This window comes from Stigmatopora nigra, chromosome 14 (assembly GCF_051989575.1).
Source record: "Stigmatopora nigra isolate UIUO_SnigA chromosome 14, RoL_Snig_1.1, whole genome shotgun sequence".
NCBI classification, from domain to species: Eukaryota; Metazoa; Chordata; class Actinopteri; order Syngnathiformes; family Syngnathidae; genus Stigmatopora; species Stigmatopora nigra.
The window spans coordinates 2,228,237-2,247,529 of NC_135521.1; the positions used below are offsets into that span (position 1 = coordinate 2,228,237).

Sequence of the window (19,293 nt, forward strand, 5' to 3'; positions counted from 1 at the left end):
GAGAAGATGATTAATTAAACACATGCCATCCTTAAGAGGGTCCAGTCCAGGCTGGAGCAGTAAAACTAATGGAGCAGGAATCATTATTAGCCTGACCTCAGGTTCTCAAGCAATCATTGCAAGAGGACAGTCTGGCTTTTGCTGATTTATGATCCAAAAGCCCCTTCAGCTGTTATGTGCTCATGCTGAGATGTTCCCCGGAGTAGTTAAGAATCTTTGACAGGTTCTTTAATGATGAAACTATGCTATTTCATCATCTGCTGTTTCTGAATTGAGATTCTCTCAGAATGGCAAAGAAGTAAAGAACTGTATTTGTTCCCCTTAATTCCTTTGGGTGTTTTTTTTCTCCCAATGATGAACATGTTGAAAATATTAATGGTGAGGAAAAAGACATTCTATGGCATCTGTTAATAGTTTGATATGGTGAAATGGCAGAGTAAAAAATGACTCAATTAATAAAACAGGGAAAAAACTGCTCTGTTTTGAGTGTTCAACAAATTAAACATTGCAAAGCATCATTAAATCATTCAATAAAAATGAAACATTCTTAAATAATCCATCAGAATTACATTGGTTTGTTTTGTTTTCCGTCAACAATCAAATGATCCGAGATCCAAGATTATAGAGCTTTTACTGCTGAGCAGGGAATTCTTCAAATGTGTTTTATAAACCTACCGGGCCTGCAGATTATCTCCACCATTGATTTGCTTGAACTGAATACAATTAAACCATTATTGGATGATAATTACTACCATTACTTTCAGTGTTATGGATGATTTTAGCTCAGCTAAATAGTCACAGACCACTAAACCATCAGTGGACAAAACATCACTTACATTTATTATTTATTTTACAGATCATTTTGCTTATGTTGTCAATTAATTTCCAATTTTTTTCATAAATTTCCCTTCTTTTTTAAATAAAACCCATCGAGACCATTAAAATTTGGATCCATCCACTTGCACTACACAAACCACTGTGAGCTAAAGTCAAATGTGAATAAATTAGCTTGTTTCTTCTCTAACTCATGAATAAAAGATTTGGTGGCTGAAGAGGATGAGAGAAAAAAAAACATTCACAAATGGGCAAAATGGAAAACAGAAAAGGGGATGAATACCTGCAATTGTGTATAAAGTCTGCTTGGATTCTTGTGTGTGTGTAGGCGAATGACAGAATAGCTCACCCAAATACAGCTGCTAACAACATATCGCTCTTTAACAGGATTAGTGATGGGATTAGCTAATAGTTGACAGAGAAAAGAGAGTGAGAAAAAAACTCAGACAGTGACAGACACCAAACTGATATGAGGGCTAAGTAGGGATTGATTGAGAAGAAATTTCTCTATATCCTTTGTGATAAGGAAAACGATATAAATCTTAAAAGTTCAATGTACTCAGTGAAAGTGGGTTGTGAGATTGAGGAGGCTTTATGATTGTATGTACCTGTAAAGCGATACCTTCAGTAGAAACTGAAATCTTTAGTGAGACAAATAAATCAGCAGAGCCAAGTAGCAAATTGTACCGAAGCTATTTGTCATGAGTCATAGCAGCGAGAGCTATAGCAAGGGCAGATATGGAGGAGGAACACGGGGAGGCTGGAATATGAAGCAAATAAACATAAACCTCAGTGGATGGTCAAGTCAGCTATTTAGCCTCGAGGCTGAAAAAATGCTCCATCCATCATATTTTCATCTAAATGGCCTCAACAATAGGTTAGACGCAAAATACAAGTGTGGCACCAAAAAGCTTGTGTTTCCTTGTAACTGATGGAGACAAAAACAGTTTGGCAATTAATTTTTGAGAGTTATGAGGTCAAAGTTATGGAAGTTTGTTTTGTATGTTAGTGTTCAACTTAACTCAAAAACTAATGAATGGATAAATGTTGAATTTACAGGTTTTGTTTGCAATCTGAAACAGAAGTGCCGATTTCATTTTGGGGTCATAAAATTGAATTTGATGTTAATTTGTTTCATCCTTAAAGAGAGTTCCCATTCTACGCAAAATGGCAGTCCTTTGAATTTAGCTGTTTAGACGCAAGCCTTCAGACTTCTTCTCATTTTTTCCCCTGTTCTTTGGTTTGTATTTTTACAGTTCAATCACTTAACCTTTTTCACCAGTAGTGTTAAAAATGGTGGTGCCATATCATTTTCTCAAACGAACTCCTATCTCGACTCGAGCTTACCACTATTAAAGGTTTAAAAACAAATAATTGAAGCCTTATCAACATTACCTGTTATGTGACATCGTCCCAAATCAGCCCTATCTATACCTTTGACAATAATGGGTAACTAGTTCTGTTTTTTGAGGTATTACGACAGTTACATTCAAAGGCCGCCTGTCCCAAGGATGACACGTTTGTCTCCAAAAGCAAGTGAAGTGCTTAGCCTCTGAAAATAAGAGTCAAACCTTGTGAATTCATTTCATACACAGGGGGCAACAGTTGACTGTGGACTTAATACGTTCTGAGGGTCTCAAAGGCTCTTGCAAAGACCCTTATGTTAGAGAAGGTACAATGATGTACCACAGAGGGAAATCAAATGAAAATGTTAGCCTATTATGATCTACTTGAAGGCAATTACCGACTTTATCATACCCAAAATGACCATTTAGGTAAAGCCTGGTACAATAAAATATACAGCATATTAAGGTTAATCAGTGATATGCAGTAAGTTTTAGTTGATTGCTTTGAATGATGACACTGAAGCACAAAGTCGAATTCCCTTTTAAAGTGACCCATCCTCACGAGTTAGGATCTTGTAAAATCATCCCATTTACCTAAAAATGATGCCAAGCATGTCCAATTGTCCTTGCCTAAATATCAATCAAATTTTAACAACTGGTGTAAAACTGTCTCCTAAAAAACAGGGACCTTCTCGTCTCTAGAAAGCTGCAGCGTGGGCAAAGTAAAATCTTTGACTTAGCTTGACTTTCTTGTCTATTTTCGTGTCTTCCTGTTGTAAATTAACATTTTCTAGATAACACCACCTATTTATGGTCACAGGATGCTTTTCAATTTTATGGATAACTCCTTGTGCCGGTGCTCGGACGTTTGGTGGCCGGTCTTTTGGTCACCGGTCAAATGGTGACAGAGAGTTTACTGTTGAAACCAGCTCTCAAAATTATATTCATGAGAGAGAGTTTAATATCTAAGAACTGTTTAATATGCAAGTATAAGAGTGAGAGTTTAATATCCAAGTACTGTTTAATATCTAACCACTGTTTAATATCTAAGTACTGTTAAATATCTAAGTACTGTTAAATATCTAAGTACTGTTTAATATCTAAGTACTGTTGAATATCCAAGTACTGTTGAATATCCAAGTACTGTTCAATATCTAAGTACTGTTCAATATCTAAGTACTGTTCAATATCTAAGTACTGTTGAATATCCAAGTACTGTTTATTATCTAAGCACTGTTTAATATCTAAGTACTGTTAAATATCTAAGTACTGTTTAATATCCAAGTACTGTTGAATATCTAAGTACTGTTTAATATCCAAGTACTGTTTAATATCTAAGTACTGTTTATTATCGAAGTACTGTTTAACATCTAAGTACATTTGACCGGCGACCAAAAGACCAGTGACCAAACGTCCGGTCACGGAAAAATCCTAAACAATGGCTATTTTAGACTGTATGGGTCATTGATTGTTATAATAACCGATTAACATTTTTTCCAACCCACTAAATGAACTGTGATAGATTCAGAAAAGTTTGAACAGTCAAATGAGTGACCCATACTTTATAAGGTTCCCCAAACAGGTTGAATCCAGTCGAGAACAAATCTTCATCCTGCTGCACCTCCTGGGTCCTCCTCTCCCATTCTCTCCTTTTCAGGACATTGCGCTCTGACTCCAAATGGCTAAAGGGAAACAGGGGAAAAAAATCTCATTAGTTTTACCCACTCACAAAAAAAACAGTCTTTTTTTATGTCTGACATGTGTACAATATCAAGCACCTACAATGGCTAGTAAAAGCATGATGCTACACCGACAAATCCCCCAACCACCTATTCTGACCTAAAAAAAGGAACAGAGACCGATTAACTTATACCTTTAATTTCCACCAAGTGAGGTGTAGGAAATTAAAGCTATAGTTACGGTCTTGCTGTAAAATGTGATTAAAACTAATGAACTGTTTGTTGCATAGTTTGTTTCAGTTCTAATTCAGTTTTGGTGCTTTTTGATCCCGAATTAGGAGACTTTGAGAACAAAATAATCATGAAATCTTTTGATATTACCAATCAAAATGAAGAAAACAACTCTTTCATTTATAATACACTAGATATGGACTTTTCTTTTTAAATAATTCATTTTTAAAGCAAAACTTCATCAATATCCAGTCAATGAAGGTGCAATGTAAAAAAAATAGGTCTATAAAACTTAAATATTAGGAGATTAGAGCCACAATATTACAAGAATGATGTCACACATTGCGATATTATGAGAAAAATCATGATATTAGTACTTTCCAATTATGATGAAATGAATTTGTAATATTAGGATATTAAAGGTGCAATTTTAGGATAATTAAGTTATTCCTTTTAATATTACAGGACTGAAATTGAAGCATTACATAATTAAAGTTGTTTTGTATCATGAGCTGAAAGAAAATCAACACAAAAATAGCTTTTTAATAAATTACTTCGCATTGTACATTAAGAATGAAGAAATATGAAGAGTAAAAGTCATACAATTAATTCATTAAAATGCTTATATTGCCTATTTTTTTACATGACGTGATGCTCAAGTTGTTCCGGGTAGCTGCAATTCAATTTTTGGAGACTTATAGTTCAATCTGAACACAAAACAGCATTTGGCAACGAGTTTAGTGCAAGCGAGGCGTTGCCGCGTTACAAAACGAGGCCTGTCTGACTAAGCACAGCTTTAAAGCCTATATAGCCTCTTGACCCAGCAAAGGGCATGACTTTCCCTCCATGCACACCACAAAGAGGAAACAGAGTGCCTGATTAGCCATCAACACAATTAAAAGAGACATTCGCTTTTCCTGTAGCAGACCTCGCCTCCGACATTTAATCTCCCCGGTAAGATGTGAATGGGAGGTAAGAAGAATTGAACGGCAAAGAAAGGGAGGAGAGGGGGGTCATAGAGACCTATGGGAAGGAAATAAAATCACTTTGGGGCAAAAGGGGGTTTCTTAAAAAGGAGAGAAAATAAGAAAATGATGAAAGACGGAGTAGAGATTTCAGCACAGGAAGGTAAAGGTGAGCAAAAAGCTACATGGAGAAATGGGAATTGCAGGCAAATGACTGACAAGTGTAGCGTTGTGTGCCAACTTTAGTGCACAGAAATACGAGATATCTCCATTACTAAAGTACCAGACAAATATGCATTAGAAATAGTAGTGTATGTTTTAGTATATCTATGATATCTTTATTATTAATGTGGGAGTAAACCCACATTCCAAAAACATTTCAGGGTGTCCCCTTGCCTCTGGCCCGGAGACACCTGGGATTGGCTCCAGCACCCCTCCCCCTGCTACCTTAATGAGGATAAAGCGGCTCAGAAAATGAGATGAGATTAATGTTCATTCTGATTTTTTTTTAATGAATGAAATTGTGTGTGCATGCCAGTATGTGTGTGTGAGTGGGTGTACATGAGAGGGTGTGTGTGTCCTGAAGTAATGCTCATAGCTAGAGTAAACTCTGGGAATTTAATCTCAACAGAGCTATGCTGGTGTCCCCTGATAACTATTTGCACACACTCTTTCTGGCAAAAACACACACACGTGCACACATACTTGATTGCATACGCACAACCTGACTGTCTTGCCTTGAACATTCATAAAAAAACCTTCTAATACAACAATATTGTAGTAATGTCACTTTCTGAAACTGGATTAAGGTGTGTAATCTCGGAGAAGCAACATATAGGTGTTGAATAATATGTACTTTATAGCATCAGGGCCTGATGTACATTATATTTCTGTCATTCAGATTCAATACATTTTTTTGGGTGAATTCAAAACTCACTTTAGAGTGAATTTTCCATTCCGATCAAGAGTTATCAAATCCCGAATTGTTAGATTTATGTGTTAATTCACACTTGGTGCAGTAGTACCTCGACATACGAGTGCCCCGACATATGAACAATTTGAGATACAAGTCAAATTTGTATCATTTTAGTACTATTAAACATATTTTTGTAATATTAAACCACTAGTTATTTGTTACTTTGTCAATAGATGGCGAATTAGAACAAATAAAAAATGTTTTTCCAATCTTATATTCTGTTTTGGGTGTTTTTTCTAAGGGTTGGAACAAATTAATTGGTTTTTAGTTCATTTCTATATGAAACGTTCATCTGAGTTACGAGTAAATCAACATACAGGTGACTTATCACAATTTTACTCATGAATATTAAAGTTAACAACAAAGCAGTAACTAGCAATGTGCCATTGCGAGTAGTGGGACATGTGTGTGGTGGAAATCTGACAGGAGGAAAGAAAAAAGAGCAGATGAAGCTGAGAAGTATAACTTTGGCTTGTTTCTCTGAAATATTGTGTGTGCAGTGTATTTTCTCTGCAATATAGATAATGTGAAAAGTAAACTGTCAAAAAGCAGATAGCCATGCTCTGTAAAACCAAGGATGCCCTGAATTATTCCCATTTTTATTGCTCACTGTCACTTCTATAGATAACTTACTGAGTTGAGATATGGGGATGCATTTATGAAACCAGCACTCACCCTATTTGTAAGCCACAAAATAGAGCTGTGTGAATTATTAGTCGACGTGTTATATTCTTAAAAATATATTGGTAACAGCATATATTAAAGGAAATGTAAAGAAACCTAAAGGCAAGAATCATGTTTTTTTATTTTAAAGGGGACCTATTTAACTCATTGACAGTGCTAGACATCCAATCTATTTTGGGGGATGAATTATTAATAAATATTAATTATTAGAATATTTTGAGGGAATGAATGAAGGATTGATCAAATGTCCAAAATCATATGGACGTCTATGGCCATCAAAAAATACATTTTAGTGTTACTTAGAGCTGCACAGTCAATTTTAGTTTCAATTCATTTTAATTTCATTAATTTAGCGTATATTAAAAATAGTTTTACTGTGTCAAATAAGACTAAAAAATATGACCTTTGTGAGGTAAAGCGGATTGAATGAATGAGTATGTTGTTAAATTTAATATTAATGAGAATTCCCAATATTTCAATTTTTCTGCAATTCCTGGAGTGTTCGTTTTTTTTTTAAATTTATAATTGTTTTATTGCATAAAGGAAGTCGCTAGCTATGACTATCTTGGGTAAGGGTCTTAAGTGTCAAAATAAATTGGATAAACATTTTTCAAAATCTCACAAAAATAAATTTTCCCTATATAGCGTTAAAAATCATAAGTGTCAAATTTTGAATAACTTTAACTGTAGTGACCCAAAGGTCCCAAAACTTCATACAAGCTCCTTCTTCACTGTTAGTAGTTCTTTTTTTAATGCCAATAGAATTCCACCTAGTTGAAAAACCATTGCAAGTCCAATCATTGAAAAAAAATGTGATCTGCACCAAGAGAAAAATGGCGCAGCAGGTGGGTGTACTGCACAGTAGTATATTGTTACTCTATTGTTAATTTGAAGGAAGTCTTTGCCCCCCAAAAGTCGGTGGCTCCACAGATTTTTTAGTCCTTGGGGGAAGAACTGCCAGAACGATTGAAGGCAACCTCTCGAAATACGTTTCAACTAATATAAAGCCATGCAGACATTTCAGGGCAAAGTTTGTCTTTGCTGTCTGAGCTCAATGAGCTTGTGCACACAATTTGTAGAGCCACTGGATTAAAGTATTCCTCTGGAGATGAAAAGCATTTGTTTCAGCTCAAGTGAATATTTCTGCATTTATCTCACATCTGAAAATATGTTTTGTAAATACACACTTTGTAATTGAGCAACAAAATAAAAGAGCCCATTTATTGGATCACTTTGAAGCAAAACATTCCTAACAGTGAACACTGACAGCACGCAGCAGCACTGCTCATTTAAATGAGAAAACATGCAAATGGAGGCTTTTATGTATAAATGCTTCCCACAGTCCTGATGAATGTTTTTTTTTCAGGAGAGATTGCATGATATGACACAGTTGGAAAGGCACAGGTGTTACCGAAGCCATTAATGATGACTGTTTTCCATTCAGGCTTTCTACTATAATGTTAGTCATTAAAGTCTGCAACAGCATGACAAAATACAACTTCCTTAAGAACTACAAATCATATCAAGTGAGTAAAAATTTACATTTGGCTTAGATATTTCACACCAATTACTTTCAAGACTGTGGCCCACAGGGATGTACCTATAGCAGAGGATGGTTTTGATCCATCGACCTCTGGATTATGGGCCCAGCATGCTCCTACTGAGTCACTCTGCTTCATGGAGAGTGGTCTCTTGTTGACTAGAACTATGAGGTTACACACTGAAATGTTCTGATATTAATAATTACGAAGATTAGAGGTCATGTGACCAACGGTCCAAGGTATTGGACTAAAGTTCCAGTCCTTCACGAGGCGTGGGTCAAATCCTACCAACTGTAATTGGTTAAATACTTGCAAGAGCCTAATTTTAAGTACTGATTGTATTTTTTTTTGTTTGAATCTACGAAGGAAGTAACAGGTTGGAGGGATATTTGAAATTGGATTATCTTAATCTGATTTTAACCCTTTCAAGATGGCCAACAATGTTGATTTCAAGAGGCTTTGTGGTGAAGGAAACATATTTTAATTTAGCAGATTTTTCAGACTGAAGGACTGTACAGGTGCTATTCAAGTAGTTGTTGTTCTTCTTGTGTAATCTAACTTTGAAGGGCCGCACCTCCGTCATTCATGGGCCGTTTATTTTGAAACTTGGCAGTATGTAACATTGGGCTGTATTTATCAATCTGATTTGATTCATTTTTTGGGGGGGATCAAGGATGAGTTGATAAATGTGGGCTTGTTGCTGTCTGTGTTGCTTGTTGGTCCTGTGTCAGCCAGAAGAGGGCATGGGTCTACAGCGCCTACAGCCTGTGGTGAGCCAGAGTACAGTCTTGCTTGTTTAATTTCATTATCAACACTGTTTATGTCAAGGTCAGGTTAAGTTCCAGAGCCAATCCCTGATGAGTTCGGGCAAAAGGTGGACTACACTCTGAACTGGTCACCAGTCAGTTGTAGGGAACACACCGAGAAAGACCCACAATCACAACACCACTTAGCGGGAATCGACCCCTAAACATGACCCCCCTGGACTGAAGTCAAACAGATGATATATCATGTATATATTTCACAAACAATGGCAAAATGAATGAAAAGTGACTAATTATCCAATTGCCGTACAATTTATACGTATAAGGGTCGCCAGGGGTGCTAGAGCATATTCCAGCCAACGATAGGCTGTAGGGAGGGCATGAATTAGTTGCGAGCCAATCACAGGGCAAAAGCAACCATTCACACTAACACAACTTATAGTGAAAATCATTCTTTTTACAAAATGCCACATTAAAAAAAAAACAACGATATCATTATTGTTGCATTTCGATTATTAGTGTATATCAATAAATCATACAATCTGATTACCTCTCATAACCATATCCACACCCACTTACCTGTTTCAACTTTTTTTAACATATATTTGTTGGATATTTATGCAGTCTATCAAATGAGATGGAATTTTTTTGAGCATTTAATCAGTGTCATCTCAGTATTCCTGTTAATTAGAGATTAATGTTACTATTAATAAAACCACCTGATAAGTATACCTTTTCCTTATCACGGGGTGGTGTTATGCAAAGCTCTTTATACTTTCACTCTCTGTGTTTTATTTAGGCGGCATTAAGCCGAGCGGCTCAATTAAGTATAAACCCTCGAATGTGTTCGCTGTGTGTATTCATGTATCGGAGGGATAGGGGGGTGTTGTGAAGGGCAGGGGGGTCTGCATCGCTCGTAGGAGTGCTTTGGAATGACAGGGAGGAGTGAGGGGGATAATGAGAGGGGGAGGAGAGGGGGAAGGAAAGAGGAATAGCTGTCAGGCTGCAGACAAAAGCTTTGTTTGAAGTGTCACTTCAACGACACATTTTTGTCTGCGTGTGTTTGTGTGTGTTTTCTCTGGTTTGTGTGTTCGTTCTGAAAGCATTAGACATCAGAGGAAATATCAGCAGGCATTCCTGGGCCCACAGAGAGAGAAAAAGAGAGAGAGAAGAGGACCAGGCACAATGCCATCAACATGAGAATATACGGCTTGTACTTTTTTTCTCTTGTAATGATGAACTCCCTGAAAACATCTCACAATACAGTCGCAATGTGTCTAAATGCGTGTTTGTGTGTTTCACTTCACAGCAGGGATTATAATGAGACATTTTTTTTTATACCTTTTGGATTTGTTTCAATGGACATCATGTAAAGGTGTGCTTTTGACAATGATGGATAGATAAATATTGAGGGGATAACAGGAATAGAGGGACACTACTTTGGGTTTTTTGCCTTTGTGTCACATTTCAAAGGTCTAAACAATATGTTATATAGTGTAAAAGAATGTTTTACACTGTCATCTGCATGTTTTTTTATCTTTTTTTCATTCATTGTATTTTGTTTTGAGCTATTTCCTTATTCGCTGGATTGACAAAACACTTCAGATCGTAAATGAAAGGCTTCTCAGCAGGAGATTCTTTTGCTTGACAGAAATATGTAACCTTATTCTGCCATTTGTTGAAAACTTGGGTTCTTTGACAACATATTTAGCTTGAAACTAAATCGTCTTTACCGTTTGATATGGAGTACAATTTAGAAATTAATCATATGGCATTATTTAATGCTTTTTGGTGTTAGAAACTGTGATGGAAATCCAGAAATCCTGGAAAGATTGGATTTATTGCCAATGTTAGAGGAAATTGTCTCATTTCAAATATGTAAAATAAATATTTAAAATCATGTCTTTCAGTGTTTATGGTGGACAACGAATTAAACTACATACAAAAAAGACCTTTAAAAACCAAAAACTACTTTAAACTATTATTGGGGTCCTTAATCAGAGTGTATTTTTGTTTTTGTTCCTTTTTTAAATTGTTTTCAATGACATTGATATTCATTCATAAGCTTGTGAAATTAAAAAACAAAGCAAGAACAACTTTAGAGGGTTATTGGGGGGCCATAACCAGAGTGGAGTTTTATAAAAATATATTAATTTATTAATTCATGACCCTAAATATTGGATGGAAGCCAAAACTGGAGTGTATTTCTGCTTTAAATCATTATATTATTTCATTAACATATTCGTTTATTCCTAAAACAGTTACAAACAAATATATATCAATACTCTACTTTAAATACATATATAACAACAAATCAGTTTTAAAAAACAGTTACTTGCCATTCATATCAAGGCTAAAACAGTACATCAACTATTTTTAAATTTAAATATATGCTGGGTATGCTAAAAAAAATTAATACACGTTTAATTTTGCTCAAATTGACATTGATTCATTCATTTTATGACCTGCTCAGCCTCATAAGGGATTGTGAGGGGGGTGCTGGAGCCTATCCAAGCTGACAAGGCGGGGGACATCCAGAATAAATGGCCAGCCAATCACAGGGGACAAGAAAAAAGACAACCATTCCCACTTACACTCATACCTAAGGGGGCAATTTAGAGTGTTTAACCAGCTTGCCATATATGTTTTTGGAATGTGAGAGTCCCCAGAGAAAATCCATGCAAGCCCATGTAAAACATGCAAACTCTGCACAGGATGACCAACCTGGGATTAAACCCAGGACCCCGGCGCTGTGAGAGAAAAGCGCTAACCACTCAGCCGCCAGTCTGAAAATTTGAATCATGTTATGTGATGGTGAGCAAATATTTATCTCATCTGCCTTGCATTTCTCGAAGATTGAAGCTTGAATCTTTAAACATTAGATTAGTAGTAGTAGTAGTAGTAGTATATCAATCATCGAAGGAAAATTGCAATTGACCCATATTCCTTCATTGAATTCTATTACTATTGTACCATGAATTTGAATGAAATGCAGCATGCTAGTTGGTGTCAAACATAGTCTCGCAGTAAGATTGCCTATTTGGCAATGGCTGTGTCACATTGGCAAGCAAATGACACGAAGCTGGTCAATTATCCGGAGCTCCGAGAGTCTCCCTGAAATCATCTGGATTGAAGTCAATTGTCCCATCTGCTCGCATGGAGTTGCCCTCACGAGTCAGGTGGTAGATTGTACTCGCAGATGGTTGAAAATTGTATCGCAGTACTCCCTGCCCTGGTAAACATGATTGTGGTGCCCTTGTGCAAGGCACTGCAACTGGTCCTCAGGCAATAGAAAGGTGCTAACTGAAATTATGTAAGGGGCAAGTTGAAATATTACTACTTTCATTGTTAATGTATCGTTTTTGCATTTGAAGTATAAAAAGTCAGAAGCTATTTATTGACAGCAAGTGATTAATCATGATGAACAATCTGAATCCCTGTCAAAAATGGTTAATTAATTGGAAGTTACTATGGACTGCAAGTGATTAATCACAATTAAAAATTTGAATCGCTTAACAGCAGGAATTTAAATAGTTGTTTAGACTACTGAAAATAAACTTTCCAAAAGAAATATCCAGTGTCAACAGTAGAAACAAAGTAAATTAATATAAATACTATTAATTATTCACCCATACATGTATGTTTTTTAACAACACTTGGTTGCTGTGTAAATGTGTCTTGGACTGTGTGAGGTTTTAAAAAGCATATTAGCCATATTTAATGGTGCGCCATCTTCATTGTGAGTATACTTAGACATAATGGCTTTTAGGGACCAAAGGAATAAAAGGAATGAAAAGCATGATAAGGAGGAGAGATCAGAAGGGCAAGACTCTCGAGTGCGTGAGACACAATGAAAACAGGCTAGTCAGACACATTTCCCAGAGCAAACACTTTTGAGAAGCATCATTGTCAGAGCAAACACGGATCCCCATATTTATAAAGGATGCTCCTTCACAATTTTCAAAGTAATTTTTAAATTTATGAGCGACCTCCTACTTCTTCTCACAACAAAATTCATTCATACATCAATAATCCTCACCACTTTTCCTAATCACGGGTCGCGGAGGGTGCTGGAGCCTGTACCAGCAGAATATAGGGAACCAGGTAGGCAAAACCCTGAATCTAAATATATGTATATGTGTATATATATGTATGCATATATATATGAATGTATATATATGTATGTGTGTGTGTGTATATAAATATATATATATATATATATATATATATATATATATATATATATATATATATATATATATATATATATATATATATATATATATATATATATATATATATATATATATATATATAATATATATGTATATATATATATATATATATATATATATATATATATATATATATATATATATATATATATATATATATATATATATATATATATATATATAATATACATATATATGTATATATATATATATATATATATATATATATATATATATATATATATATATATATATATATATATATATATAATATACATATATATATATATATATATATATGTATATATATATATATATATATATATATATATATATATATATATATATATATATATATATATATATATATATATATATATATATATATATATATATATATATATATATATATATATATATATATATATATATATATATATATATATATATATATATACGTATATATACTCTTAAACATATGTGTATACATACATATATATACTCTTAAACATATACATTTATGTATACACACATATATACATTTTATGTGGCTCATGATCCTGAACAACAGCACACCAATGAAACTGAATTAACTCTTGTTTCTTAAGATAAACAGCAAATTGTGAAGGATGTGTGAAAATTAACAGCTAAGGTGTGAATATTGTTGGTCTTTTTATTAACACTGTGCATCCTATTATGTATTGTGTAAATGCAGCTGTCCAGTGGCCAGTACCAATAAAGAAATTGGCTTACAATTAGGGAATTAATTTGTCGGGTACTTGCAAACCTTTTTACATGTGCCATCAAACAAAACACAGCTCTTAAAAATGCCAACATAGCGATAAACACGTTGAAAAATGTAGACTGTGCAGAAAGACTAAGCAATTTTAATATTTAATAATGCAATGTTATCTGTGTTGAAGAACAACTAGAAAAGAACTTGAGCTCATAAGAGTCTGTTATCTTTGATCTCATTACCCCCAAATTTAATTACTTCAGCCTTTTCATATTCTTAACATGTCCACCACTTTTGATAATAATCCCTTTATACATTAATAAGTTATTTAAAATCTTGTTACACACATACAACTTCTTATATTTGAAATATTTGACCACCATCATGGGGTATTGAAGAGAAGGGAACATGAATAGATAATATGCAATTCCATTTAAGAATTCTGACATAAATTTCCTAATATTTTCCTCGTATTTGGTATTTAAAAAGTGGCTGATCTGAACGCAAGAAAACATACACATAATATTGGAGTTTACTATTAAATACAGAATCCTATGATGATACAGTGATGGACGTTTGAAGATATAGTACTCTGAAATTGGATTTTCAAACATGCCTGCTGGGACAGATTTATTTATAATTCCATTATTCCACATATTTACGACAGTTTTTTTTTTTTCCAGTGAGTGTGAAAGGTTCCATAAGGGATTTATTTGACCTTTGAGGTTCAATTGTATATAATAAATCAACATCAAAGCATGGTTTGGAATTAAGATGTGGTCTGGATTTTGTGTGCAACAATAAAGAACATTTCTACATTTTTCTGTTGCAGTTTTGATGGCTGTAGGGAGCGCATACAGCAGCATATTAAGACTTTTATCTTAGTTTGAACACATTTTGAATGCACTGGCAAAGATTGTGCCTCTGCATTGAACCCATCACAATAGTGAACACAGCAAGCAAATCCCATTAGCGACACGAAGCCGCAATGTGCAGCTCTCAGCGCTGGGAAATTGAACTTGGGGGGGTGCCCCACAGTCACAGTCTACATTCTTTGGCGTTTGTTCAAGGCTGCCCCAAAATGATAAATGTTCCACACATTAAAAAAAAAAAATACCAGTTGTCATCAGCAAAGCTGTGAGTGTCAACGGCAATTTTTGGACTGAAATATTTCAGCTCATTTGAAGATGTGTATCTGCATTTGATTAAAGTTCTATGCTTGCAAGCCCAGTGACAATAGAATTGTATTAAAATATGAAGAAAGAACAAGCAATGCAAATTAATTTTGTTGATTCTGAATAATTACATTTTTTTTTTATATTTACTTGCCTGAAAAAAATTGCAAACTCTAAACCAATGTTGTCAGACTCATGTGGGTCGGACCATTTTAGATATAATATTTTGATTTATTTTTTTAAAAATGGATTAAAAGAACTAGATTAAAATCCCTGAATAGTAATTTTAAATAGATCAAAAATAAATGTTTATTTTACCCTCTTTTAATATATTTTTAGATTTTACAAAATGATTTTTGAACTAAAAACACAAAAAACGGATTTAAAAAATGACAATTATTGATTTAAAAGGGGAAAAAAATCAGGAAATTTAATATATATCTATACTCTTCATTTGAATTTGATCCTAAAACAGAAAGTCGGCACTCATGATTTACTTTCCCGGGCCACACAAAATGATGCAGCGGGCCAGATTTGGCCCCCACGCCGCCACTTTGACACATGCTCTAAAAAATGGTGGGCGAAAAAATTCGGATTGTGCACCGTTGCTTCTTTGATAGGGAAAGTGATTATGCTGTGATTTGCCAGATCAGTGATGGAGGCTCTCTTTATCTCCTGACTTTCACCTGATAATAATGAGGGTTAATAATTTAAGGCACACTCAAAAAATCCCCCCTTCCTCATTCAGACGCACTCCCACCGCTGCCGCAGTTAATATGCTGACTATTAGCTGATGAGAAAGAATTAGGGCATGGTAAATTGATTAATTAGGTAATGAATGAACACACTTAACTATATCCTGTATGCTATGAAATGAAACCCTCAAACTGGGGGGCACAGCCAAGTGATCAGATAACAGGTTAAAAAGCAAAGGACAAAAGATGGAGCCTGAAGAAGAAAAAGAAGAGGAGGAGGAGGGGAGTCAGACTAAGAAGGCGTGTGGAAATGTTCATGTTTGTGAGTTTTGGTCTGGGCACGACACACAAATGTGTGCGCATGCACACTTGATAAGAAAAACAATGTTAGACAGGCAGTTTATCATAAGGGCAGGATGAGACAGAGAAAGATTAGACACCATCCCTGCATGTGTATGTGCTACGTTTGGCTAAATGTGTGCATTATTTCCAGAAGAAAGTTGAGAAAAAGACTAGACCAATTGGATATAATTTGGCATATTGATCTATGTGCTGTGTAACTCTAAATGAATCGTACATGTGGCGTAATTCACATGGTATCGGGAAAATTATGATCCGTATAATGTCTTGTAATTCCTATCATGGATCCGGTGAATGTTTCCTAAAAATGGTCAATATGTTAATCTAACGTGTCATTTGTAATGTAATAGCTGCATTAACACAATTGTTTCCATTACCATGCTTTTGATCTTTGTCTTAGTCATTAGCGTTGATGTCACATGCTTGTCAGAGTCAGTGGAATCCGAGCTCGCCATCGCCGTTGTGACGTGCCAGTGATTCACACATGCAATTCTAATGCTTACTCTTTTATTCACAGAAGGGAGGAATTACCATATTCGGGAAAAATGTAATTGAAATGACAGTCGTGTAATCAGCTGGCTGTAATATTGCTCATTTACATGCACGTACATGACCATGTTAAGTACCTACAATAATGAATGTCAATGTAGCTGATCACATGGATCAGGGTGAATTTAGTATATATGGCTGGTTTGCTAATGCCATTGACACAATCATTTAATTTGTTAACCACTTGATTTCACATACTGGAATAACGTCACCGGACGTTTGGTCGCCGGACGTTTGGTCGGCGGACGTTTGGTCGCTGGAACGTTTGGTCCCTTTTGGTCGCCGGTCAAATGTACTTTGATATTAAACAGTACTTGGATATTAAACTCTCGCTTTAGATATTAAACTCTCTTTCTTAGATATTAAACTCTCGCTTTAGATATTAAACTCTCTTTCTTAGATATTAAACTCTCTCTCTCATTAATATAATTTTGAGAGGTGGTTTCAACAGTAAACTCTCTGTCACCATTTGACCAGCGACCAAAAGACCGGCGACCAAACAACCGAGCACCCTGGAATAACGCAAAAAAACTGGATGGGTGTAAAAAAAATGCATCTCAATACAAAAAAAGCACTATGTACTGAACACTTGATTAAAATGTTATGTTTCCATATTTTGCCAGGATGTCTTGTCTGTCTAACTTTGTCTCAAATCAAATAGGATACATTTCCCCAATATTCTATTAATAGTGAGCAGCACAAGCAAATTGCTGTAGTAGCGTATCAGCTAATCGCTCCTTCCTGTGCCGAGTTTTCATATTTTTCCACTTGCTCCTGTTTCAGCGTCTGCATAGATTTTCAGTGTGGCAACAAAGGATTGTAGAAACATGACTTAATCTAACCAAACCTTCATGAATTTCAGTGGCGAAGTTTTGTAAGGATCTCTAAATGTATTTGTAATACATGCAGTTTAATGGCTTTGACAGAAGTAAATACAACCAGTGAATAGTACTAACTGTTAACACCCCCTACTATTCTTTGGTATGCTTTGCAGGCATTTCCAAGCATGGTGTTGAGCCCTAATTACCTGTTGCACTAAACAAGCCACTAAAAATACAGTAAGTGCCCTCCTTAGCTGTCATAAAAAAACTATCCAGCAGTTCGAGCATGACCTTGTCTACTCTGCTGCAAAATTCCACTCGTCCTGCTTTTCCTTCAAACTGTCTCACTCTCTCTTTCACTCTCTCTTTCTCTCTTTCTCTCTTTCTGCTATTGCCTGGCAGGAAGAACAAGCTGTGCTGGGCACAACCGGATAAACACACACACAGTCACCTCTCAGTCTATCTTCCATTTTCACAAACTGGCAGGCTGATACATTGGTGTGTCTCTGTGTGCATGTAGTATGTCTGAAAAAGATAATACAATTTTTGGGACTCCGGCATTACCTCTTCTTCTATGTTGCCATAGTAACAAGCTCTGGACCAGAGAGTGAGAGCAAGAAAGATGGATAGAGAGTCCCCTAAGGACACACACACACATAGCAAACATGCTTTTACCACCACCACCACCACCGCACTCTCCACCCACCCTCCCTCTCAAACAAAGGCTTTTTGAGCCAATTATCCACTGGTGGCACATGAAGGGTTAATAACGTGCTATCTGTAGCAAAAGAGAATTTACCTCAAGCCATTTAGTCTTGGCTGTAATCGACGCACAGCATTCTGTTAGGTTCCATGTATTTAGACTATGTGAAATGGCATTTTGTTATTGGACCTATTGTGGAAAATTGCCTTAGCAATGCTTCAGTGCAGTCACATATCCACACTGAAAATATGACATGGCAGCAACATAACATATTGGAAAGTGACAATAATGTGACTTTTACTAGTACTATTATATTTACAACACACATTTTTGCAACATATATGCATAGTTCTGTGAATATTAATCTGTATTAGTTGTGACATAGTAGTCACATCGATTGAAGATGCTATTTTGTATTTTTCTTTGATGGACAAATATATATACAGTACTGTAAGGGCTTAAGTGCCATATAATAAGACTAAGTGATGGCATTAAGACACTAAGTACGTGTGTTTGTGTGAGTGTGTGAGTGAATGATAAATGCTCACATTTTTCTGTGTAGAACTGCAGCTTTGTTGAACATTAAGCGGCTATAAAAGAGCCACCAGCAAAAGTCTAATCTCGTAACATTGTTGCTCTCTGATATATAGTGGAATCATGAGCCAATTTTGCTTAGTTTCCTATTTTATTATTATTATTTTAAGAATTGGGCATGTTTTATTTATTTCCCCTACTGCTTACCCTCCCTAACAAGGGTTATCAGGGTGCTGGAGCCTATCCCACCGAACTATGTCAACCAGCATACCAATGCAAACCAGACAGAAAGATCAGAACCCTCCATCTTAGAATTGAGTTGAGATAGTAAGGATAAACAAGTAAATATTTAGAACCAAATCCAATAGGAGTGGAGCTGAAGTGGATAAAGTCTAATTGATTTTTAAGGATTCCAGTTTGAAAAAGGTCTGGATCTCATGTTCGTTTGTGCAGTATTAGGGGCTA

The 19,293-nt window shown here is 35.4% G+C and overlaps 1 protein-coding gene and 1 long non-coding RNA gene across 2 annotated transcripts in view; one reads left to right on the plus strand and one right to left on the minus strand.

Annotated features, from left to right (window-relative positions):
• The window catches only part of LOC144207347 (uncharacterized), a 166,136-nt gene that overhangs the window by 91,403 nt on the left and 55,440 nt on the right, over positions 1–19,293 (plus strand). The gene's annotated exons all lie outside the window — the stretch shown is intronic.
• Positions 1–19,293, minus strand: part of aff2 (AF4/FMR2 family, member 2) — a 92,956-nt gene that overhangs the window by 56,750 nt on the left and 16,913 nt on the right. Inside the window, exon 2 of the mRNA XM_077732700.1 lies at positions 3,742–3,862. Coding sequence (XP_077588826.1) covers positions 3,742–3,862 — 121 coding nt within the window. The remainder of the gene's footprint in view (positions 1–3,741; positions 3,863–19,293) is intronic.